We start from the raw sequence: 27,164 nt of genomic DNA on the forward strand, positions 1-27,164 counted from the left end.
ACCAATTCAATGTGCTTTTCTTCCTTCAGTTTTGATAATCTCTTTTTTGACTTTCAGAATTTTAATTTTGATGTTTTTTTTAATGTGTTGGTTTCCCAGAGGTTTTTTTTTTTTTTTTTTTTTTTTTTTTTTTTTTTTTTTTTTTTTTTTTTTTTTTTTTTTTTTTTTTACGTGCATGTCCAATTCTTTCTCTTTTTTTCCCAATGAAAATGTTTAGAAATATATAGTTTCCTCTAAGGATGAGGAATTTTGGATTCTTAATTTGTTAATATTTTACACTCCTTTGGAAATCTGGGAAATAATCTATGTACCCCTTTTCAGAATATGTTTTTAAGAACAATTTAAGGTACAATAATAAAGGAAACCAATTATATTGAAATATGGTCATCAAAATACTAGCAAAACAAATTCACAGATCTCAGATTAAGAAACTCGTATTTAGGGGCAAGTAAATGGTACAGTAGATAAATGCAGCCCTCAAGTTAGGAGGACATGAGTTCAAATTCACCTCCATTCACTTGACACTTAACTATCTGTATGCCTCTGAGCAAGTCACTTAGCCCCAATTGCCTTGGGGGGGGAACCCCTCCCCCCCAAAAAAACTCAAACCCTTTTATTTGGTAGAAAGTGGAAGTCAGTGGAATTTCTTGAACAAAACAGTGACATAATAATATCTGTGTTTTAGGAAGTGGATTTCCTCAACTGTGTGGAAGATGAATTGGAGAGGAGAGGGAACTGAGCCTTCCAGGCCATGTCAAGTGAGAAAAAAATTTGTAGTAGGATGGTGGTGATATGAAGAGAAAAAGAAGATTATAGTGCTATTGTAGAGGTAGTAAGATCAAAACTAAGTAACTCATTAGAAAGAGGGACTAAGAAAGAGTCAACAGTATAGTATTATTATATTACATGCTTATTTACTGTCTGTATTACCTCTCTTTTCCCAAACAATCCATTTAAAAAAGTGTTAAGGATGACGATTCATAGGTTGTTAACCTGGCTGACTTGAAAGTTGGCAATGTCTTCAACAGAAATGGAAAAATAAAGAATTTTGTTTGGGACACGTTGAATTTAGTATATTTGAGAATTTTCAGTAGTTGCTTCTGCTATATTTAGATGACTACTGTCTATTCCCACAACCAGTACATCAAAGCAAGGTATAGGGATAATTTTTTAAAAAGGAAAAAAAAAAAACAGATTTTGAGGAGGAAGATTGATTCATAATCAATTCAATATTCCTGATGGTGCAGTAGCAATTTTATTGCATGCTTCAATCTCAACCTCAGTTTCCCATTCCTACTTTATCCCTTAGACTTTTCTTATCAAATTCAAATCTCTTGCTTAAATCCAAATTTTAAATATATATATTTCCCCAGGATTTTCCCTCACATCTGTTGATTTCCTCAATTTTCCAGTACATCAAGGGCTAATGTTGGGGAATCTGAAAATTTGTGCCTTATTTATGCAGTTAATAAATCTTTTCAACTTGGTATGATGCTTATCTGGGCAGGGTATACTGTCTTTCTAGCTCTTGGTGTCCTCTCTTACAGATTCAGCCTTAAATATGGACAAAATGGTTGTAATATGCTTTATGGAAAATCAATTGCAAAACCCTCCTTCTCCTAAAATATTTTCTTCATAAATGTCTAAAATTTTATCACTAATTAGTAATTTATTGGTGTTAAGCATTACATTCAACTCGGGACCTACTTATTAAGTACCAACTATATATATAAGGCACTAGAAATACAAAACCAAAAATGAACTTTTCCTGGTCTCAGTAAACTTACATTCTTGTGGAAGAATATAGCATGAATACCAATAAATAAATTCAAGGTAATTTCAAGGAGGACTTCACATTAACAATTGGAGAGAAGAGGGAGAATCATTTTGTAGGAAGTGGTACTTGTGTTATGCTTTGAAGGAAGCTACTTAGAAATGGCTCTGAGGATATTGCTTTTCAGCCTTCGGAGACCACCACCTGAGCAAAGATATAGAGTAAGGAGATGGAATATTGTATACAAAAAACAGTTTAATTAGGAAAAAATATGTAAAGAGGAGTAATATGAAATAAGAGTGGAAAATATTTTGGGAAGTTTTAAGTGTTATGATGAAGATTTTGCTTTTAATCTTAAAGACAAATGGGAGCCAAAGCAGATTTTTGAATAGAGAAGGAAAGAATTAAATCAGTGACAGAGAAATATCAATTCCACATGCATAGGGGAGAGAATTGGAGAAGGGAAAGTACAACACAGGGACACCAATTCCATTTTTCCTGAGGAAAGGTATACATAAATCATGAGAATAAATTTGGTTATTCACACTCCTATTTTTCTCCCTGGCAATATGAGAAAAAGGAGAATATACTGGTAGGATAGGAGAAAGGGAACACTAAAAGGGAAAGAGAGGGAGGGAGCAGGGTTTAGTGGAAAGAATGTTGGATTTGGAGTCAAATGTTGGATTTGAATATAAACTTGGCCACTCATTGCTTATGACATGCACTAACCATTCAACCTTTCCAGGAGTAAGTTTCCTCATCTGTCAAATGAGGAGATTGTACTAGATGGCTTATGAAATCCTAGCTCAAAAATCTGTAATTCAGTAAAGGAGTTGGACTAGAAGATCCCTTCCATCTCCAAATCTTTGGTCCTCCAATCTGATATTTTTATGGTGGTGAAAAGGATGGTGTGGGCCTGAATGCCAGAAAAGAGCAGTGGTTACTCAGGTGGGCAAATGTGACTGTGTGCCAAGAACCAGATATGAATCTTGGCAGATTCCATTTGAACTTAGGGGAAAATAACTAGATAAAGGTTGCATTGAAGATCAGTAGCAGTATTTCAAAAGGCTGAAAATGGCACTCAGAACACAATGGGTGGGAGTGTTTGGAAGCAAAGTAAGTTTGTAGGAGTAACATAGCAGTAATCTTTGGAGTTTGGAATGCCATGGTCCTATTTGGGGGGGGGGGGGGGTAAGAAATAAAGGTGTAGGTTGGCTACCTACACTGAGGAGACATTACAGTATAATGGGAAAATGTTTCTCAGAAGAGCTGAATTTGAATCCTGACTTTGGTATTTACTACTTGTGACTTTGGGGAAATTTTTCTGGGCCTCAGTTTCCATATTTGTAAGATAAGAGGTTTGGACTCGATATCCTCTAAGAACCCTCCCAGCTCTAAATCTGATTTATGACCCTGTCATCCTGTGGGGGATGAGTATAATTTCCAAGATATCTCTATGATTTCAAGGTCAGGGGATTGTTCTGTTCCCTAATATGGGACATAATGCATATCAGAGAGTTGCAAGAGGATGAATTCTGTCCCAGAGTCAGCTTATTATCTATGTAGCAAATTCTACTACCCAAAACCACTCCCTTGGCTGTGCTACAGACTCCAGAATGTGACACTGAAGCCAAACAAAATCTTAATTTTGTTGCAAATCCAGCTTGTGCAAAATATAATACCTTTCCTGCTCCATTTACCCTGAAGATGTCAGATATTATTACATAGGAGGGGACATCATTAGACCAAAGAGAATCCTGGTGGAAACACACTCTCATTATGGAGCAGCCCACTGAAATAGCCAAGGTATGTGTATTTCGTTTCTTTGGAAACAGGATTTCCTCTGATTTGGCTTTCTTATGTTGCTTTATTTTCACTGCTTGAAATTACTCCATGCTGTCCCATTTGGACTTGTTTTTCAAGAGATTCCTCTGGTATTTCGATTTTGTTCAGGAGTTGGCCAGGTTTCTATTTAAAGTTCCCAGAATCAGCAGGAAGAATTCAAGAGATAGCTTGAGTCCTGCCAACTCTGGGGAAGTTGACACCCAAAATATCTTTGTGCTTTTTTTTCCCCACTTAACAGCTTAGTAATTTTTCCAATTACAAGAAAAGATAGTTTTCAGCATTCATTTTTATGACATTTTGAGCTTCAAATTTTTCTCCCTTCTTCCTCCCTAAGACAAGCAATCATCAGGTACAATCAGATTAAATGTAGTTATACATTAGTCATGTTGTGAAAGAAGAATCAGAACAAAAGGGAAAAATCATGAGTAAGAAAAAAATAAAACAAGTGAAAATAATATTTTGGTCTGCATTCAGACTCCATAATGCTTTCTCTGAATATGGTCAGCATTTTCCATAATGTGCCTTTTGGAATTGTCTTGGATCATTGTATTGCTGAATAGAGCTAATTCTGTCATATTCAATCATTATATAAGATTGCTGCTACTGTATATACAAAGTTCTAGTTCAGCTCACTTCATTAAGCATTAATTCATGTAAGTTTTTCCAGGTTTTTCTGAAATCTGCCTGCTCATCATTTCTTATAACACAATAATATCCCATTACATTCATATACTATAACTTGTTTAGTCATTCCCCAATTGATGGGCATCCTCTAAATTTCTACTTCCTTGTCACCACAAAAAGAACTGCCATCAATGTTTTTGTACATGTGGGTCCTTTCCCCCGTTTTTAATAATCTCTTTGGATAAGGTTGAAATGGGTTCATTCATGATTTAGACATAAAGGCTGTTACTAAAATATGGTAACATAATACTATATGTAATATAATAGGAGAACAAGTTTACCTCTCAATTTTGTGGGAAAGGGAGGGATTTATGTCCAAAGCAGAATTAGAGAACATTGTGAAATACAAAATGGAAATTTTTGATTATTTTAAATTAACAAGTGTTTACACTAACAAAACCAATGCAGCCAAGATTAGAAGTGAAACAGAAAGCTGGGAGGAAAAAATTCACAGCTGATGTTTCTGATAAAGGCCTCATTTCTAAAATGTATAGAGAATTAACTCAAATTTATAAGAATACAAGCCATTCCTCAACTGATAAATGGTCAAAGGATATGAACAGACAATTTTCAGACAAAGAAATTAAAACCATTTCTAGTTACATGAAAAAATGATCTAAATTACTACTAATTAGAGAAATGCAAATTAAGACAACTCTGAGGTACTACTTCATATCTCTCAGATTAACTAAGATAACAGGAAAAAATAATGATGAATGTTGGAGGGGGTGTGGGAAAACCAGGACACTAATACATTGTTAGTGGAGTTGTGAATTGATCTAACCATTCTAGGGAACAATTTGAAGCTATGCCCAAAGGGCTGTAAAACTATGCATACCCTTTGATCTAGCAGCAACTCTACTGGGTCTGTATCCCAAAGAGATCATAAAAGAGGGAAAAGGACCCATACTGCAAAAATGTTTGTAGCAGTCATTTTTGTAGTGGCAAGGAATTGGAAATTGAGGATGCCCATCAGTTCAGGAATGGCTGAATAAATTATAGTATATGAACGTAATGGAATAGTATTGTTCTGTAAGAAATGATGAACAGGCTGATTTCAAAGAGGCTTGGAGAGACTTACATGAACTGATGCTAAGTGAAGTGAGCAGAACCAAGAGAACATTATACATGGCAACAACAAGATTATATGATGATCATCTATGATGCATTGAGATGATTCAGGCCAATTCCAATAGACTTGTAATAGAGAGAACCGGCTGCATCCAGAGAGAGAACTATGGGGACTGAATGTGGATTAAAGCAGTTTTTTTGATCTTTTTGCTGTGTTTGTTTGCCTGCTTGTTTTTTTTCCCTTTGTGATTGTTTTTTTTTTTTTGGGGGGGGGGCAACATGATGAATATGGAAATATATTTAGAAAAACTGCACATATTGTAACCTGTATCGGTTTGCTTACTGTCTTTTGGAGGGGACAGGAGGGGGAGAGGAAGGAAAATTTGGAACACAAGGTTTGCAAAAGTGAATGTTTAAAACTATCTTTTTTATGTGTTGGAAAAATAAAATACTATTTTAAAATAATCTCTTTGGGATACAGATCTACTAGTGATATTGTTGGAATCAAAAGTATGCACAGTTTTATTGCTATTTTGAATTTCATAGTCTTCTCTATTTCTTATTTGGTTATAAATTCTTCTTTTCTCTATAGATCTGACAGGTAAACTATCCCTTGCTCTTCTAATTTGCTTATCGGATCACTCTTTATGTCTAAATCATGTACCCATTTTGACTTTATCTTGGTTTATGCTGGTCTATGCCTACTTTTTGCTATGTTATTTTCCAGTTTTTCTAGCAGTTTTTGACAAATAGTGATTCCTTAATCCTGGAAACTGGAATCTTTGGGTTTATCTAACTATAGATTAATATGGTCATTTGGTGTGCCTAATCTACTCCATTGTTCCACCACTCTTATTTCTTAACCAGTACCAAATAATTTCGATGATTACCACTTTATAATATAGTTTTAGATCTGGTATGACTGAGATCCTTTGTATTTTCCTCATTAATTTCCTTGAAATTCTTGGCCTTTTGTTCTTCCAGATGAATTTTGTTATTATTTTTTCTAGCTTTATAAAATAATTTTTGGTAGTTTAGTTGTTATGGTACTAAATAAGTAGATTAATTTAGGTAGAATTATAATTTTTATAACATTAGCTTGGTCTATCCATGAGCAATTGATATTTTTCTAGTTACTTAGATTTGACTTAATTTGTGTGAAAAGTATTTTGCAAAACTATGCATACCCTTTGATTCAGCAGTGTTTCTACTGGGCCTATATCCCAAAGAGATCTTAAAGGAGGGAAAGGGACCTGTATGTGCAAAAATATTTGTGGCAGCCCTTTTTGTAGTGGCCAGTGGAAACTGGGTGGATGCCCATCAGTTGGAGAATGGCTGAATAAGTTGTGGCATATGAATGTTATGGAATACTATTGTTCTGTAAGAAACGATCAACAGGAGAGGCCTGGAGAGACTTACAGGAACTGATGCAGAGTGAAGTGAGCAAAACCAGGAGATTATTATACACGGCTCTTTTCAACAGTGAGATGATTCAGGCTAGTTCCATTGATTTTGTGATGAAGAGAGCCATCTGCATCCAGAGAAAGAACTGTGGGAACTGAATATAGACCACAATATTGTATTTATACTCTTTTTGTTGTTGTCTATTTGTTTTCTTTTTTCTTTTTCCCTTTTTGATCAGTTATTTCTTGCGCAGCAAGATAATTGTATAAATATGTATGTGTATATATATGTATTATATATATTGGATTTAACATATATTTTATTATGTTTAACATATATTGGAGGGAGTGGGGAGAAGGAGGGGAAAATTTGGAATACAAGATTTTGCAAGGGTCAGTGTTGAAAAATTATTCATGCATATGTTTTGAAAATAAAAAGATTTAATAAAAAAAAAGAAAAAAAAAAAAAGTATTTTGTAATCATGTTCATATAATTCCTGGATTCCAAAATATCTTTGTAAGGGACAACAATGGCAGTAATTCTGCCTCTGGAACCCTATTAACAAACTGATTTCACCCTCAGGCTCTCACTTGTACTGCCCTGACATGAATCATACGTGAATCTGAAAATATATGTGGATGAAAGTTGACATAACAATCTATTAATTTTTCCCCAATGAACATTTTATTTTCTCTTCATCCCTTACCCTCCTTCTACTGATTAAAAACAACAATAATCTTCTAACAATTATTCATTAGTCAAGCAAAACAAATTCCCACACTCACCATGTTCAAAATTATACATCTCATATATTCCTTTAGTCCATATCCTCTCTGTAGGGAAGTGGGCAATATTCTTCATCATCAATCTTTTACAATAATGGATTGCCATTTTATTGATCAGAGTACTTAAGTCTTTCCAAATTGTTTGTCTTTACAACTCAATTAAGATATTTTAAATCCTTTACATTGTGTGAATAATTCTATTATTAAATTCTAACTAGATGTTCAAATGTATCTTTTGCTTGAGGTGGATCTTAGGACATTTGAAATAGAAAACTTCAGGCACTTATCTTTAATGATTCAACCTATATACTGAACCCCTACTCTTCAAAAGACACTGTGTCAAGCATCTAGGAGGATTCAAAGTAATCTAATACATAGTCTTTTGCTCTCAACGAAGTACCCTTCTTCTTAAAGCAGTAGTTAGACACACAGAGATTGTACATGTGGGATTTGACTGAGGAGTAGCCTGGGTTGAAGGACACAAGCTCACCAAGGCTTGACTCAGGAGATGAGTGAAGATGAAAGCAACCTTTGCCTTGGTAGAGAGGAAGCAAGAAACCTTGTTTATAATTTCATAGCTGAACTCTTGTTCTTCTTTGGTTAGAGACAGACCAAATATATTTGCCATTCTAAGATGATATTTTGATGGTGGAGAATGTGAAGACATTTTAGGTCACCAATAGAAATCCTTCTATGAGATACAGAAACTAAAGTTCTATAAGGGATATTATTATGACTTTGTGCTCTGAGATAATTCTTAATTGGCTAAGTCTTACTGCATCCCTGAGGTCATTTGTAATTAGGGTTAGAATGACTTACCTTTTAATTCAATGATATCTCAGTCCTCCAGTAGCATAGTTTTCAGGATTTTCTGCATGTTTTACTAAAATCCTCCTCTAAAGTCTTATCACTGATGGAGGCCACTTAAGGATTTCCAAAATTATGACTGTAGAGAGCAATCATGTGAAACATATGGACTAGGGGCCCAGGGGTCCTCAAACTTTTTAAATAGGGGGCCAGTTCACTGTCCCTCATACTGTTGGAGGGTCAGCCTATAGTAAAAAAAAAACTTTGTTTTGTGGGCCTTTAAATAAAGAAACTACATAGCCCTGGGTGAGGGGGATAAATGTCCTTAGCTGCCCCATCTGGCCCGTGGGCTGTAGTTTGAGGACCCCTGCAATGGACAGTCCAAACACTGATTTCACCAAGTACAGAGATGAAGCTTAATCATAGAATGCTGAATTCTTTCCTTCCTCCCTTCCTCTGTCCTTCTCTACCTTCCTTCCTTGCTCTTTCTTTCTTTTTCTTTTTTTCTTTCTTTTTTTTTCTTCCTTTCTTTCTTTTTCTTTCTCCTTCCTTCCTTCCTTCCTTCCTTCCTTCCCTCTATAGGTACTCATTAAACTGTTGTGACACTGAAAGATTTTGACCTGCATTTGCCTGTGTTTTACCTAATTTCTCTCTGGATGTGAATGGCAGGATGATGTTCACCATTTCTTACTAATTTAAACTGCTTTCTACTTTACACATTGATCCTGAGAAACACACCTTCCCTATAGTCTTAGTGTGTCATTCCTTGACGCTAAGCTAATTCATATGCTATATCATGCCAAGGTTCAAAGGAACAACCTTAATTGTTGTTTTGCTTCTGAGGATAGTTTTGAAGTTTATAGGGAAATAATGTCTCCACCTTTCAGCTGGAAAGGGGAGATTTTAAATGAGTGTTCTTTGAAGTCCTGAATGTAATGATATGTATAAAAACTTGTTGATAATTAACTTTACAGATTTTTCTTGTGGTGACAAGAATTCTTAAAATACTAGTGGGAACATAGTAATATTGAGCTGCTTACTTTTTTATTTTTTAACCAAAAAAACCCAGTAATCCTGTAAGATTAGTACTAAATAAATGTGTTCATGAATAATGCAGAGAATGGTTGAATAATCATTTTAAGATGACACACAAGTATGCCAGCTTCTTGAGGCACTTAAAGTCTGCTTTGAAAATAGTTCTGATAGTTATCTACAGTGTAGGATAACAATCTAAGAACTGTCATCCTAAATAGGCATTTTATTTCTGGTTTTGTTCCCCTCTTAGATGTATTCTCTAGCAATTAGCCACCAGATTGTATTTTTAATATTACTAATAACTTCATCATGGGTGTGACTATTTTGCAGGAAATGATATGCAAGGAACATTCCCAATAAATTGTTCTTTTCCAGGAAATCAAAGTTAGAACATTTTTTTTGGAACAAATTTAACAAAAAGAAAATAAAATCTGACATTTGTTTTATTGTTCCATGTGAATAGTTTGCTTTTAATAACACCTTATATTTCTATTTCTATCGTTATACTTCAATTTAAATAAATTTTATATATAAAAATAAGAATTTATATGCAAGATAAATGAGAAGGTCAATGTTTGCTTTACAAAACAATTCTTCACTGAACCAAGAATTGGCAGTATAATCAATTAATATTGTCCTTAAAATATTGTTTGATTTAATTTAGTCTCTAGTAAACTATAAAGAATATCAGGATCACTGACATATTGCTCCTACTCTATGGGATAACCAAACTGTTTCTATTCTAATTTAAATTATTGAAAATTAAATGACTTTAAGCATGAGAGGGAGCTTAGTGGAATGGAAAGCCTATTAGATTTGCAGTCTGGACCCTAGTGTAGAGTCCTAACTTTACCATTTTCTTCCTCTGTGACTTTGGATCAGGGACTTGTCTCTTGATCTCAGGTTCCTCACATGTAAAATTTTTTTGTACTAGATGGCCTCTGAAATCTCTTCTATATCTAAATCTCATTTTATGATCCTGCATTGTCAAATATGCACTATATAGTTCAAGTCAAATCCCCAGTTATAAGACAAAAAATGAGATTTTTTTCCCCTTCTGTCTGTTCAGAGGCAGTTTGGTAGACAGAGTCTGCTCAAGTAGACCTCAGAATTAGGAAATCTTAGGTTTAAATCTTCCAGGTCTTCGAGTCTGACACATGCTGGATCTTTGTCACTAGGTAAATCACTTCATGTCTCAGAGTTTTGGGAAGTTCCCTAAGATTATATGTGGCATAAGATAAGTTGCTGGTAGAGAGAATTTCCTTACTGGAACTTCCCTACACCAGTGGAAATGTAGGTCTTCTATCCTTAGTTCTTTTCAGTTATTCCTCTATACGCTTCCTTTTTGATTATCATGCAATGTAGATGCCTGTTAAATCTTTTAGCTCCTTTCACTCAAGTTCCAGTCCCATATGTTCAATGTATTCTACATCTAAATGTCTTGAAACATCTGAAAACCCTTTCCTCTCTTTCAGTCCTCAAGTTCATTTAGTTGACAAGTTCTATCAGTTTTATCTTACAATATGTATCACATCTGTCTCGCTTTTTCCACTTATATTGCCAACATTCTCATTCAGGTCTTCATTAACTCTCACCAGAATTATTGCCAAAGCTATCTAACTTGATCTTCACATTTCTATATTCTCTTTCTATCCTATCTTTTACCCTACGACAAAATAGTTTTCCTAATGTACAAACGTTATCAATTATTTCTCTATTCTGTCACTCCACTACTTACCAGACAAAATATGAACTCTTTATATCTGACATTCTAGCATCCCCACAATCTGGTCCCAACTTCCAGGCTCGTTGTTTTCTTCTTCATGTGCAATTGTACTCCTTTCTCCATGTCCTTGATTGCACCATCCCCATAAGTGGAATGGACTCCTTTGTGTCCAGTGGCTCTTGTTGAAACTTTTTCCTTTCTTTAAAACCCAGCTCTCTGAGGAGACCTTATTTCCCCAGCTATGTCATCTTCTTTTCCTTAAATCTCCCATGCCTTTCTGACTTGACTTACATAGTTATGATGTTTTAACTTGGGTTATTGTTACTTGTATATATGTCTCATCCCTTTTGTTAAGCTTTATGAGCTAGAAACTGTCTTGTTTCATTCTTTGATGCCCATAACTTAACATAGGACTTGAGAAACTTTTGATGAATTAAACTGAATTGAGTAGCTGGCACTCAAGAAATGTGAGTTAACTTTTTAATAAATAAATCTTCTGCTTGACAACATCTAATCTAAAAAATAAAGTATTTTCCTATTCTAAGTACCCAAGTTTTGCTCTGGGAAACTCTTCATGTATTTATATTCTTTGTGTACATCTTAAGAAAAAATCTCAGATAAGAAGAATCTAAAGGTTCTGTAACAGTAAGGTCCAAGTCAGATAGTAACTGCTCCATGAAAGAGATCCATGGAATTTATTTAAGCACCAGACTAAATAATCTTTTTTAAAGGAGGCAATAAACATCTCCAGCCTTTGAACTATTTGCATTCAGTGACATTTATCATCATATAGTTTAGTCATAAAAGATAAGTCAAAACATTTCTGGTGACTGCAGAAATAGTCACCAGAAGACTTAGTAACAAAGGTTACTTTCCACAAGTAACAAAAAGGAACCTTCTCTTGGCTTTATGCCTGAATGCAAAGAAAGAATAGTGATGTGTGTGTCTAGACTGTTATTAGTCTTAAAGCTTAATTGGCTCATTGATGTCTATTCAGATTTTATTTCATTCCTTCTTCCCACCCCCCCAACCTCTCCATATACATCACAGTCCCTTCAGTTTTAAAACTGATGACAATCTTGAGGTATCACCAGTGACCAGTGCTTAATATATTAAGCATATATTATAAAAAGATAGATTAGAACTCTCAAGAGATTTGCAGACAAATAGAAAACTTATTTCATAATTGCTAAATAATTCTCAAAGTAGAAGAATTTACTAATTTCAACAAAGATCATGGAATAAAGAAAGAAGATTAAAAATAGCACTTCCTTAATGGGGGAAATATTTTCCATCTAACAAGATTTCTGTTTGCTTTATCTTTATAAAACAAATAAAAAACAAACTTGTGTAGTTTGTGTAGCAAAGAGATTATTAACACAGAGATCTTCCATGTTTTCCAGCATGGAGTCATTTCATAATAATATAGAATCATAGAATATTAAGAATAGAAAGGATCCCAAAGATCATCTGATTCAGCCTCCTAGATTTATAGAATCAATTCAATTCAATAAACAACTTAAAAAATTACTATAATGCATAATGTTGATATGTAAATAAGTATTATATAATATTAATATATAAATAATAAATAATATAAATAAGTCATTGAATGCCAAAACAAAAATTTTAAGAAGCTAATACACTGGGGAATGGGGGGATGGGAAGTATGATAATATAACAAAAAAAGTAAAAACTAATGTATTCCAAGAAGGACAGAATTAGGAACTTAGGGAGCTCAAAAAAAGGCTTCATGTATAAGTAGAATCTTAACTGCACTTTGAAGAAAGAAATGTAAACTAGACATGTGCAAAGACTTGGAAGTGAGAGACAAAATTTAATCTATTCATAAACAGCTATTCAGACAGTTTACTTTTTTTTCTGTTAAAAAAAAAAAAAAGCTAACACATACACAAAACCCCACATACCAGAACACAAAAGAGGATTTTATATGAAATGATGAATCTCCATTTCATACTACCTGTTTGTTTTTTTAATACAATAGGGGCAGCTAGGTGGTACAGTGACTAGAGGACCAACCCTGAAGTGAGGATCTGAATTCAAATGTGACCTCAGACACTTAACACTTCCTAGCTGTGTGACCCTGGGCATGTCACTTAACCCCAATTGCCTCAGCCAAAAAAGAGAGAGAGAGAGAGAGAGAGAGAGAGAGAGAGAGAGAGAGAGAGAAAGAGAATACAATAAACCCTGTTCACATCGTTCAAAACCACACTGCTTTTCTGTCATTTCTTCTGAATTTCCTTTTGTTCTCTTCTATATTTTTAAAACAAATGTTCAATGGCCTCCTTTTTATATACCTTTACTGCTAATCCCTCTCTCACCCTACCTTTACTCTTATTCTCAGTTAAAAACTAAGAAGAAAGAAAAATCATTTCCACAAATAAGCAGTCACGCACAAGATGAATCCATACAGTGATCATATGCAAAAATGTATGATTCTTTCTGTACCTTGAGTGTATCATCTGACTGCCAGGAAATAGATTTCACATTTCTTCAGAGGTCCTCTGATGATTTGGTTGCTCATTGCATTGATCACAGTTCTTAACTCTTTCAAGGTTGTTTACACTTCTGTTATCTTTGTATAAATTGTTCCCTGGGTTCTTCTATTCGTATCACTCTGTACCAGTAAATAGGACTTTCTTACCCAAGATTCTCTGAAGCTATTTCTTGTGGAGCAGTAATACTCTATTGCATTCACATATTATAATTTGTCTAGTTTTTCTTCAATTGACTGACAATTTTTTTTAGATTCCTCCTCTATCCTCCTTCTCCCATCCCCTTCTCTCCTCTCCTCTCCTCTTTTTCTTTCCTTTCCTTTCCCTTGCCATAAGGAACTTTAGTTGCTGAAGATTATTATTTCTCTAGTATTAACTTCCCTATTAATGCCAACTCCCATCCCCATTTGTTTCTCCATTGAGTTTCATGCATTTCTTTACTAAACTCTGGGTGTGTGGATTCAACACTGCTCTGTTCAATCCAGAAGAATAAGGATCATCTAATGCCTGGTCTTGTCACCTCTTTGACCATGTTCATATACTCTTTTTTTCACACTACAGTGCACTTCCTTCACGTTCTTATGTGCCCCTCCATACTTTTGCATCACCTTCATTCTCCTTTCCACATTAGTGTATTCCTTTATATTTTAAGGTTTCCTGCTTTTTGTATTAATTCACTAAATGCCCTATTGTAATAGATGTGAGCAATTTTCATTTATGCTTTCTTGAAATATAATATCAGGACCATTATAAAATAATGATTTTCAGGGAGTCAAATGATTCTTAAATTTTCTCTCCTTAACCACTTCATGAGGTTCTATTGTACTTTATAGAAAGAAAGAAAGAAAGAAAGAAAGAAAGAAAGAAAGAAAGAAAAAAGAAAGAAAGAAAAAAGAAAGAAAGAAAGAAAGAAAGAAAGAAAAAAGAAAGAAAGAAAGAAAGAAAGAAAGAAAGAAAGAAAGAAAGAAAGAAAGAAAGAAAGAAAGAAAGGAAGGAAGGAGGAGAAGGAAGGAGGAGAAGGAAGGAAGGAGGAGGAGGAGGAAAGGGAGAGTAAAAGGAAAGAGATAGAAAAGGGGAAAAAAGGAAGAGGGAAGTGGAGGAAAGGGAGGAAAGAGAGGAGAAGGAGGAAAAGGAAAAAGAAGAATAGGGGAAGAAAACAATTCATCATATCTAATCAACATAACTGAATCAGATAATGTCCCTTCACTTATAGTCCTCCACTTTTGCAAAGAAGGAAGTAAGGTACATTTTCTAATCCCCCCCTACCCCCTATTCCCTGAACCCATCCTGATCATTAAAATATACAACATTTGGTTTTAGATTTTTATTCTTTCTACTTACATTTCAACATTTATTAAGAATCTATTACGTATACAAAATTATGTTAGAAGCTCAAGAAACAAAGATTTTAAATGACCATCTTGCCCTCAAGAAATTTGTAATTTGGATTGGGAGCAGGGGTTGAAGATGAAACATGTATAGAAATATATTGCAATATTATAGGCGATACTATGATAGTATATAGATAGTACCATGAGAAACGCTAAGGGGGAGGAGTCATTTCATGAAATGCGTACTAGGTTTAGAAACAGAATCCCTGAGTTCAAATCCCAGTCTTCTTTTTTGTTACCATTGTGACCTTGGGCAGATCACTGAACCACTCTGAATCTCAATTTCCTTATCTGCCAAATGAGGGGATTTTACTAGATCAGGGCTTCCTAAAATTTTCCTATTCACAATCCCTTTTCTTTGGAGAAATTTTTACTTGACCTCAGGCATATAAGTATATAAAAAAGCTACACAAATCTAACATTTACTGATTATAAATCATAATTTCATGACCCCTATATTCAGTGATATAATCTCTTATGGGATCATGATCCATAGTTTAAGAAGCTTTGGATTAGATGATCTCTAAATGTCATTTCAGTCTAAGGTTATGACTTTATATTAGTGTAAATGTAAAGATTAGGAAAGGCTTCTTGGAAGATGTGGCCTTAGATTTAAACCTTGAAAAAAATGAAGATGGTTTGAAAATCAAAACAAGTCTAGAGGTAGAAAGACTTTAACTTTTTTTTAAAAATGTGAAAAGAGTGAAATAATCACCAATGAATAAGAAATTAAAGTACTAATTAAGAGACATTTTGCCCAATTATCTACCAATAAATCTAACAATCTGAATGAAATTGATGGATATAAATATAAAATATCTAGAATGGCAGGTCAGAAAATAGAATGCCCAATAACTCCATCTTAGAAAAAGAAATTAAACAAGATATTAATGAACTCTCTAAGAGAAAAAGTTCTAGGGGAAAAAGATTCATTCATGAACAACCAAATATTTAAAAAACAATTCATTCCAATACTAAGTAACTTATTTGAAAAAATAGGTAAAAAAAAGTCATATCAAACTTCTTTTATGAGATACATATGGTACTAACACCTAAACCAGGAAGAACTAAAACAGAAAATGAAAATTATAGACTAATTTCTCTAATGAATATCAATAAAAAATTTTTTTGAGCAAAATTCTAGCAAGATGATTATAGCAATATATCACAAGGATCACAATACATGATGATCAGAGGGAATTTGTATCAGGAATTCAGGATTGGTTCAGTATTAGGAAAACCATCAAAATAATTGATCATATTAATAACAAAACCAATGGCAATCATAAGGTTTTCTTAATAGATGCTGAAAAAGTTTTTGACATAATATAGTAACCAGTCCTATTAAAAACACTAGAGTATGGGAATAAACAGAGCCTTCCTTAAAATAATAAGCAGTATCTATCTAAAACCATCAACAAGCATTATCTATAATGGGAGTTCATGAAATAAGGATACCCATTATTATCATTATTATTCAAGATAGCAGTACAGATTTTAGCTGTAGCAATAAAAGAAAAAGAAATTGAAGAAATTAGAATGGGCAGTGAGAAAACATAACTATCACTCTTAGCAGATGATGTGATAATATATTTAAAAAATCCTAATGAATCAACTAAAAAAAAAAACTACTTGAAATAACACTTTTAGCAAAGTTGCTATCTATCTATATATATATATCTAAAGTTAAGATAAACCCACATAAATCTTCAATATTTCTATATAAAATCAACAAATCCCAGCAGCAAGAAATAGAAAGAAAAAAATCCCATTTAAAATAATTATAAACAATATAAAATATTTAGGAGTATACCCGCTAAGACAAACCCAGGGACTATATGAACACAATTGGGAAAATATCACTTACTCATGGGCAGGTTGAACCAGTCTAATAAAAATGACAATTCTGCCTAAAATAATTTACTCATTCATTGCCATATGAATCAAACTATCAAAAAATTATCTTTTAGAGTTAGACAAACAACAACAAAAAAAATTCATCTGGAAAAACAAAAGGTCAAAAATATCAAGGAAATTAATGAAAAAAGGGCAACTAGATGGCACAGTGAATAGAACACCAGCCCTGAAGTCAGGAGGACCTGAGTTCAAATCCAGCCTCAGACATTTAATACATCCTAGATGTGTGGTTCAGGGCAAGTCACTTAACCCCAATTGCCTCAGAAAAAACAAACAAACAAACAAAAAAACCTCAAACTATATTACAAAGCAATAATCATTAAAATAATCTGGTACTGGCTAAGAAATAGAGTAGGTGGATCAATGGAATAGATAAGATACATAAGGCACAGTGGTAATGACCATAATAATCTAGTATTATTAAACCCCCAATCCTCAGCTTTTGAGATATGAATTCATTATACTTGACAAAAACTGTTGGGAAAGCTGGAAAACAATAACCACAAACTAGGTATAGACCAACATCTTATACTGTATACCAAAATAAGGTCAAAATGGTTCATGAATAAAGGATGACACTATAAGCAAATTAGAAGATTAAGGATTAGTCTACCTGTCAGATCTATGGGGAAGGTAAGAATTCACGATCAAACAAGAGATAGAGAGCATTATGAAATGCAAAATAGATAATTTTGACTTTTTATATATAAACATATATACATATATAGAAATAACCTTTAAAAATTTTTATGCAAAAAAAACAATGCAACCAAAATTAGAAGGAAAGTAGAAAGCTGGGAAACTGTAGCAAGTGTCTCTGATAAATACTTCATTTCTCAAATATATAGTGAGCCAAGTCAAATTTATAAGAATACAAGTCATTCTCCTATTGATATATAGTCAAAGGATATTAACAGGTAATTTTCAAACAAAGAAATCAAAGCTATCTATAGTTAATACTATAATCAATAGTGAGTTAGAGCATTTTATCACATAACTATAGATATGTGATAAAGTGCTCTAACTCACTATTGATTACAGAAATGCAAATTAAAACAACTCTGAGGTACCACTTCACACCTATTACATTGTCTAATCTGACAAAAAAAGAAGGAAAATGATAAATATTGGAGAAGATGTGGGAAAATCGATGCTCATTCATTGTTGATGTAGTTGTGAATTGATCCAACCATTCTGGAGGGCAATTTGGAACTATGCCCAAAGAGCAACCAAATTGTGCATACTGTTTGATCCAGCAATATTACTATTAGGTCTGTATCCCAGAGATATCTTTAAAAGTGGGAAATGACCTACATATGCCAAAATATTTGTAGCAGTCCTTTTTCATAGTAGCAAAATATTAGAACCTGAAGAGATGCCCATCAATTAGGAAATGACTGAACAAGCTCTGGAATGGATATAATGGAATACTATTGTGCAAGAAGAAATGATGAGCAGGCAGATTTCAGGAAGAACAGGAAATATTTCTATGAACTGATATAAGATAAAATGAGCAGAACCAGAAAAACAGTATACATAGTATCAGTAACATTATTTGATGATCAACTATGACTGACTCAGCTCTTCTCGGCTACACAATGATCCAAGACCAGTATAAAGAGCTCAGGAAGGAAAATGCTATCCAAACCAGATAAAGAACTGATGAACTCTGAATGCAGATTGAAGCATACTCTTTTCACTCACTATTTTTTTTTTTTGGTGTGGTTTTTATCTTCTTGATATGTTTCTTCTTTCATAACTGTAGTTAATATTGAGGATATGTTTTACAAGGTAACACACATTTACAATCTACATCAAATTGCCTACCATTTTCAGAAGAAAGAATGGAAGGAGGGAGAAAAATTTTGAACTCAGAATCTTGTAAAACTGATTGTATAAATTGTCCTGACATGTATTTGGGAAAAAATACTATAAAGAACAAAAAAAATATTAGGCAACTTCTTTTGGTTTCTCATTTGACATGAGAAGGGAGTGTTGATTATTTCATACTTGGAATTAAGTTTTCAGTACTGGGTAAGGTGCTCACTCAAATGAACCTTTGTTTCATAAGTAGTTTTGACCAGCTAACTGCATTGGCATCTACTTTGGGAGGGAGTGGTTGACTGTTCTTGTCACTTCATTTTATGAAGGAGAGCTACTGTTGGCTCACTTAATCTGCTATCAAGAGTAGATGGAAGTGATAAATGCTCATAATCACTTTCATTTCACTTCAATGGGTAAGAAGGGTGAAAGACTCTTTGGAATTGGAAACTGATTTAACTTAAAGTTCTTTCACTCTTGAAAGCAATCATTTTATTTGTTCAATTTTATGACTACATGTATTTTTGTTATATCATTCATTATCATCATTATTATAAATTTTATTCATGGAAAGCCCTTTTTAGGCCAGTTAGTCCAAACATCTGATTCATGAATGAGGAATTAAGGTACAAAGATGGAAATTGGTTTATCCAAGTGGTTTTTCTTTGTAAGGCATGAGTAAAAACACAGAGACAAGAGTAAGAATAGTGTGTGGAAGTGACAATGAGTGAAAGAATCAGGATTTGAACCCAGATCCAGTGCTCTTTCCATGATTCCTAATTGCCTTTTATGGAGTTTCTTGTTGTTGTTACTGTTGTTTAGTTGTTTTTCAGTCAGATCCAACTCTTCATGACCCCATTTGGGATTTTCTTAGCAAAGATGCTAGAGTGGTTTGCCATTTCCTTCCAGCTTATTTTACAGATGAGGAAATTGAGGCAGATAGAAGTTAAGTCATAGGGTCACACATATAGAAAGTGTCTGAGGCCAGCTTTGAACTCAGGAAGAGGATACTTTAGTCCTAGCAGTCTATCCACTGTTGCATCTAGCTGCCCAAGGTGTTTCTCCTGTGTTCATATTATTATATTAAGATCTAATTTAGATAGACTTCATAAATAATTTATTAAGTGCTTACTATGTACAACTACTGTTTTTTACAAATTTTATCTCACTTGATTCTCAGCCATAGGAGAGAGATGCTGTTATTATTTCCATTTTACAGATGAGATAATCAAGACAAATAGAGATTAACTGACTGTCCTAAGGTTATGTAGCAAGTGTCTACTGCTATATTTGAATTCAAATCTTCCTTACTCCAAGCCCAGCTCTATAATCACTGTACCATCTAGCTGTCCCTATTATATATAATATATAAAAGGGAAGGAATAGGAAAAAAAAAAATGTTATCTGGTAGACTGAAAAACTGGAGGGAGGCCTAAAGGTAAAATTGGCCCCATCAAAGTCAAAGGATTATATTTTTGTTTCTTAAATAAATTTCATAATATCTACCTAATTTTCCACTCTTTTCAACATGTACCCTTTTAGATCATTTCCTGTCCCTTCCAGGGGCTACTCTTACTCTTGTCCATGTGCCTTTATTCCTGCCCTACAAAAAATTTTCTTCTTCCTCACTTAATTAATTTAATATTTAATTAATAATTTAATTATTTCTTATGATCTAACTTAAGGCACATCTCCTCTGTGAAGTCCTATCTGACTCATTCCATCCTCTCCCCCATCTCTTCCTTTATTATAGTTGTAGTAAGCACTGTATAGGATGTCACCATATTGTTCTCGAATGCACATATTAGCCCAATTTCCTTGGTTAAGTTTTTTGAGGGTAAGTACCATATATTCTTACATTTCCAACATAGTGCCAGCTAGTACTTTGCTGTTTATCAATGGTAATCAATAAATACTGGTTAGTAATAGTTTCAAAAATGAACTCAGAGCCTTATTGCTCAGCCATTCAATCATGTATGACTCTTTGTGACCCTGTATAGGGTTTTCTTGGCAAAGATTCTAGAATGTTTTCTTCTCCAGTGGAGTAGGCAAACATAGGTTAAATGACTTGCCCAGAATCACACAGCTATTAAGTGTTTGAAGATGAATTTGAATCAGATTCTTTCTGACTCCAGACTCAATACTTTATTGAACTATCTAGCTGCCTCAGAGAATACCTTACAGGCTCATAACGTTATAGAGTGAGAACTGAAAGGAACTTTAGAGGACATTTGGTCCAATTCTTTTCTTGAAAATGAAGAAAAGAGATTAAATGACTTGTTCAAAGTCATACAGTGTCCTGTCAAGCTGGGCTTTGAGGGCCTCTGACTCAGATCTTGGGACTGTGTTATCTTCATCTAAAGTTTACTTCAAAAGATTTGATTTCATTAAGCAGAGATACACAGTTGGCCTCTGAGTCTAAAACTCCCCACATCGTGCAAAGTCCAAATCTGTCCTTTGATACATCCTATCTATATGTCTGTGGGCAAGCTTTTAATCTCTTCAGTGCCCCAGGAAGCTCTATAAGATTATAAACCCCTGAGCAAGATTGGTAAAAGGAATTTCCTCAATAGGTTTTCTTTCTATCAATGAAATCACAGATCTAATCCTGCTTTCCCTTTTACTAAGACAAAATACAACCTTTCACTAATACAGATCACAATTCTCTCAGCCTCAGGGCACAGTTTTCAAGAGTTGCTGTGATTAAAAAAACAAACAAAATAAAACCTTCAAGTGAAAGGCCTTTCAAAATTTAAGTGGTCTGATCCTTGGCTGACACAGAGTCTGTGGCCACATATATGCTTGGAAACCTTTTCTAAATTTTGTATTTTGAGATTTTTGAAAACCCAGGGTTACTTCCTATGAGAATCGAGTTTCAAAGGAGGGTACCCATGTTATAAAACTGAAAATGAAGGAAATGGAAGAAAGGAATAGGAAGAGAAGAGGAAAATTTTTCTTCTTTATCAGAGGAAAGGGAGCAGGGGTGTCTTGGTAAATGTTTAACAATTAACTCTGGGAGAAATGTAACAGGATGAAATTTTAAGTTTATATTCTATAGGATTAACATTTTTTCCATTACTTTTTAAAATCTAGACAATCAACAAAAATACAAATAAAACCCTGATTTGGAACATTTATTGCTCATATCAAAAATTTAACAATTATCTTTCAAGAGTAAGAGCTGACTCCAGCAAATCACTGAAAAGGAGTAAAGAAGCATGACAAGAAAACAGACTTTGGAACAAAGTGGTAAAATGGAGTTTTAAAAATAATCATAAAAGAGCTTATTAAATCCCTTGGATTCCCTCAAGGAAAAGATGTTGCAAACAGTTGTGATAATAGTAAAAATAGTTTAAGGGATATAATGATAGCAATTGAAAACATCTTCACTCAAGGGCTTCAAAACCAGTATAAAAATATATTATTGTTTATTTAAACTAGTATTATTTATTTAGCTGCTCTCAAGCAAGGATAAGCAGACACTGGCTATTGAGTGTCTAGTCTGGGAAATCCACAAATGCTCCTGGACACAGACTTCATGGGGATTTTGTGCATTTGTAGCATAAAAATAACTTGCCTAACATATCTGGAGACTGATATAAGCTCTATTTGCAACTTTCTGATTCCTAAGTTTTAGCAAGTTAATAGCAGAAAGGAGGAAGCTAGCACACCAGTTTATAATAACTCTTGCAGTTCCTAGGACCCAAGAAAGTGCAACTTAAAGCAAAGTTAAAAACAGAATTGCTAATTACATCCAAGAGTAATTACATCACATTACTGTGAGCCAAACAGGGGAGCTTATTTGGAGCCTAAAATATTGTCTTTGTCCCAGAAATAATTGTGTTGAACTGGAGGAACGGACAGATTGCTCCTACAACACCAAATTGCCATATTTGGTGGGCAAAAGGGAGCAACAGGCGATTTTTGTGCAAGTGAATCAAAATTAAGGTAGGGACAGTTGACTGTTAGATTAGAAGGGTGAGCCACTAGTGACTGGGCAAACAAATTAAGAGTCTATTTTAATAGTTTAAGTATAATAACCTAAGTTTGGGGGAGGAGGGCAAAATTAGTCATGGAGGGAGGTAGTAGGTGAGAAGATACCCCACTCCCCTGCCATCCTCATAATGTTCATAATCTTGTTTTCTCTGAACAACAACACATACAAAGAGAAATAGTAGTATAGGTAATAACAAAATAGAAAAATATATACACTCATTCATCCAATGAACATTTATTAAGCATGTACTAAGTATTAGGTACCTTAGGGAATAGGACAATATACATAATACTAAGCTTGGCCTCTAAGAACTTACAATTAAATAGGAAAGATGATATGTATACAAATAATTATACAGCATAGACTTGAGGCAGATATGTGCTATAAAAATAGAACAGTGGAATTCAGAGTAGCAAAAAATCATTTCAGGTTGGATGATTAAAGAAAACTATATGGAAGAGGTGATACTTAAGCTGGGCTTCCAAAGATGGGTAGGATTTTAATAGGTTAAGAATGGCAGGGGCAGAGGCAGACATCCCAGAAGGAGAGAACAGCATGAGAAAAGGATTGGAGGCAGAAGGGTATGTGGTTTTTTTGGGAAACATTGAGATTACTTTAGCTGGCACTGTGGAATTTAAATAGAGGAAGGGGCAGCAAAAAGGTTGGCTAGACAAATTGAGACCCAATTATGGAGACTTTAATCCTAGACTAAATAGCTATTGGAGATTTTGAGCAAGGGAATGACATGATTCTTGTACTACTTTAGGAAAATTAGGCTGTGGACAGGTCAGATTAGATGGTGAGCTACTGGTGACAGGGCAAACTATTTGGGAGTTTATTTCAACAATCCAAGTATAATAATCTAAATTAAGAAGATGGTAAATGACATGGGAAAGGAAGTGACTAATACAAACCAATTCAATTAAATTTAATTCACAAACATTTATTAAGCATCTATTATGTGCTATGTATTATGCTATGTATTACAGTAGGCACTAGGGTTACATAGACTTTAATAAAGAACTGCTGACTCCAAGAAATCACCACACACTCCCCAACCCCCCTACCTACCTTCATAGAAGAGAGAAGGGACATTTTTAAGCTTTCCTGGTCAGGACAGCCAGGCAGGAAGAATATCATTACCAAAGTGATCTATTCCCTTGTGTTCCCTTTACTTGGGTTGCTCACAGAATTTATGAAATGAAAGCCTATAACCCAATTATTTCTGATGAGATGGAGGACCACCAGACCTTATCATCTGCCCTGCTTCTATGCTCTGCTATCCCCAAGAGCTGTATTGACAACTAACCATTTTAATAAACTCTGAGCCTTGCCATCTGTCTCACTGGTGAACCTTAAAACTTCTGGGTCTTGCCATCTGTTTTACAGCTTAACTAGCTTTTATTTGTTGGCTTTCTCATTAGAGCGTGTGCTCAACGAGAGCAAAAATTCCTCTGCCTTTTTCTGTTTGAATCTAGCACAAAGTACATGCTCTTTTACTCATGGACATTTGATTTCTGTTTGAGCCATATGTATTGCAGAGACCCATTGGAGAAATTTTTACCAAAGATAGCTTTGTTTCTTATCTTCTAGTGAACTTATAGTCTTTCCCCTTGGTACAAAAGGAAATACAAAGTATGGAAGTCAGCCTGGTATTATGGAGAGCTGGCTTTTGCCTTGTGAGTTAGTAAGACTCCTGAGATAGACTGCACATATTACTTGTGTGAATCTTACGAAGGTAATTTAACCTCTGTGTTCCAAGCAATTCTCTTAGTGTCTCCAAAGGACACTAATTTGCTGGATGGTAGATCCATATTAATAAGGACAGTTTCCTCACCTAGACGTCCCTCATATCAGTGAAGAAATCATAGACAAGGACTCCCTCATTTCCTTCTCTCTCCTCAGCCCCATTGAATAAATTCCCTAATTCCAATTGTTAAAAGCTTAATGGCTAGTGGCTTTGGCTGTGTGTGTGTGTGTGTGTGTGTGTGTGTGTGTGTGTGTGTCTGTAGGCATTAGTCAGCTCTGCTGAGCTTGTTTTGAAATCATGAATTTGTTCTACTCGATTGATATATTAAGCAATTTGAGCATAACAAAAATTTTAAAAATTGCATATTTGTGTATGTATTATTTCATCCTTGATAAACTGGGGAGAATACAGAAAACTGCCCTGATAATGTCACAAGCTACAATGCTACTGATAAACTACTTCTGGGAACAAGCTTGAGGTCTTTTTCAAAATAAAGTGACAAATTTATTGTGGTCCTGGACCCTTGTATCCTGGAGTTGTGGTTTGCTGAGACCACCCTCTTTTCTATAGCCATGGGTTTTGCCATCTTGAACCCACAAGAATAAGATGCAGGCAAAACAGCAGCCCAAAACTAGGAGACAACCATTACTTGGAGTATTTCTATGTTTCTATGTTTCTTAACCAGTTAAAATATATGCCAATTGTCCTACTGTTTTCATTGGATTCCTATCTTTTTTTTGGTCACTGACAAAGTTTTTGAGTCTTTTGCCTCTAACCTCATTTCTTCCATAAGTTTTACACCATAAAGTTTTTATTGATTGATTTTACAATAGCTTTAATGATTTTTAGGAACTCCTATTTCGTATTATAGGAGGACCGAAATATTCATCACTTTCCCTCCCCCCTGCCCACAAGGCATCTAGTGCTAACAATTGGATTAAGAAGACTACAATGAGTCATTCTGTGAGGTGAGGCTTGGAAAGACAGCATTCCAGGCTTGGGGAGATAAGTGTAGGAAAAACATGGGAATGTAATGGAGCAAGTAGGCCCTTTGCATTGAAAAATAAAATGTGTGAAGGCAAGTAATGGGAAATAAGCCTGAAAAGACCATGAACGAAACTTGATTTTTGATTGGATACAAGACTTGAAAGAAACAAGTAGCCAAAGAGAACTCATTTGGCAAAATGTAGAGCCCTGAAACATTAAATAGGATCTATGAGGAGAAATTCTCTAAATAACAGAAAAAAAAACTTTAGTTTTTCTGGTTTAAAATTGTTGTGTTAATGCTATTTAATGGGTTGTTTCTTCACTGACATTGGTCCAAAAACTTTTGAAGACTTTTATAAAATAAAAAAAAAGTTGGTTAGCTCTAAGTTATTTCTCAAGAAAATAACCGACCTTTCATATATAAAGAGACTTTTGTATGTCAGAAACATGGATTGTTTCTCTTTGGAAGTGGGTGTATGGTTGAATAAATATCTTGCTGGGGTGAATTACTTTATGTAGATATTCTATTTGTAGCAAAATATTGGGCATGTATCATCTAAGTTTTTTTCCCCTACTTTAACAGAAATAAATAGTAATATATTTTACTTGCAATACAAAGTGGTAAACATTAACAAGGATTCTACTTAGTTATTAAACATTTTTTTTTTATCTCATTGAAGATTTTTAGTTCAATATTTTATATAGGACAAAAAAGCAATTCTCAAAGGAAATACAAACTGTTTGGGACTATTGACAAGCTGTTTTTCTTTTTCTTTTCTTCTCCGCCCCCCCCCCCCAAGCTGAAAATGGCATAACCACTCATGACCTGATCCCACTACTGATGTGTTATGGAAGCTTTGGCCTGCTCTGTTTCTGACATGGGTTGGTCTGCCCCTTTTCAGGTAGTCTGATGGCCCCTTGTTATTAAGGTTTCTCTTTATTGGTACCTGATGAAGCACTGAATTAGCTTTAAGCCATTCTATATCTTAGAACTCCAGAGTTCAAAGGATCAACTAGCCTCAGCCTTCCAGTAGCAGGCATTACAGAAATGGTAAACCATCTTTGGCTTTTCTTTTTGAAAACAAAATTTTTAAACTGAATCTTTTGGGAATATTGATAAATTGGCTTTTTTTTTTTTTATATTTTTATACTGGCTAGAATTTGAACCATTTTTATATTGCTGCTGTCATTCATCATTTCCATTTTGTCTCTTGTTCCCTCTTTCCTTAAAAAAAAGAAAAAATGGAAACATTTGACCAACTTCCTTTTTGGTCAGATAGAATAAAAGAGATTACAGCCCCATTTTTTCAAGAATATAAATTACTGGCTTAAATTGCTATAAAATTTGGATTAAAATTCTACATCAGATTAAAAAGATTACTCTCTTAGTCCCCAAAATGTCTGCTGGCAAGAGATGGAGAGAACTGAAGCCATTCATTATCCAGGAACTTCTTAGCTAGGAGTTTGATATATTTTCTGGGAGAGGGGCAATATTTGAGGAGTGTATGCAAAAGTGACAATGGGCAAGAAAAAAAAGTCAGCTGATATTAGAGAGAACACTTATTTATACTGTAAATATTATGTACATTTATAGTGTACAGTTATGAAGCTTTCATTTGCCCACAAGTAGAAGCAGAAAAAATAGATAGTGGAG

The 27,164-nt window shown here is 34.2% G+C and overlaps 1 protein-coding gene across 1 annotated transcript in view; it reads left to right on the forward strand.

The window, feature by feature from the left end:
* Nucleotides 1–3,538: 3,538 nt before the first annotated feature.
* The window catches only part of UACA (uveal autoantigen with coiled-coil domains and ankyrin repeats), a 117,507-nt gene continuing 93,881 nt past the window's right edge, over nt 3,539–27,164 (forward strand). The window contains exon 1 of the mRNA XM_031955300.1: nt 3,539–3,580. Within this exon, the coding sequence (XP_031811160.1) occupies nt 3,554–3,580 (27 nt within the window). The 5' untranslated portion in view covers nt 3,539–3,553. The remainder of the gene's footprint in view (nt 3,581–27,164) is intronic.

The sequence above is a fragment of the Sarcophilus harrisii genome, chromosome 2 (assembly GCF_902635505.1).
Source record: "Sarcophilus harrisii chromosome 2, mSarHar1.11, whole genome shotgun sequence".
Classification (NCBI taxonomy): Eukaryota; Metazoa; Chordata; class Mammalia; order Dasyuromorphia; family Dasyuridae; genus Sarcophilus; species Sarcophilus harrisii.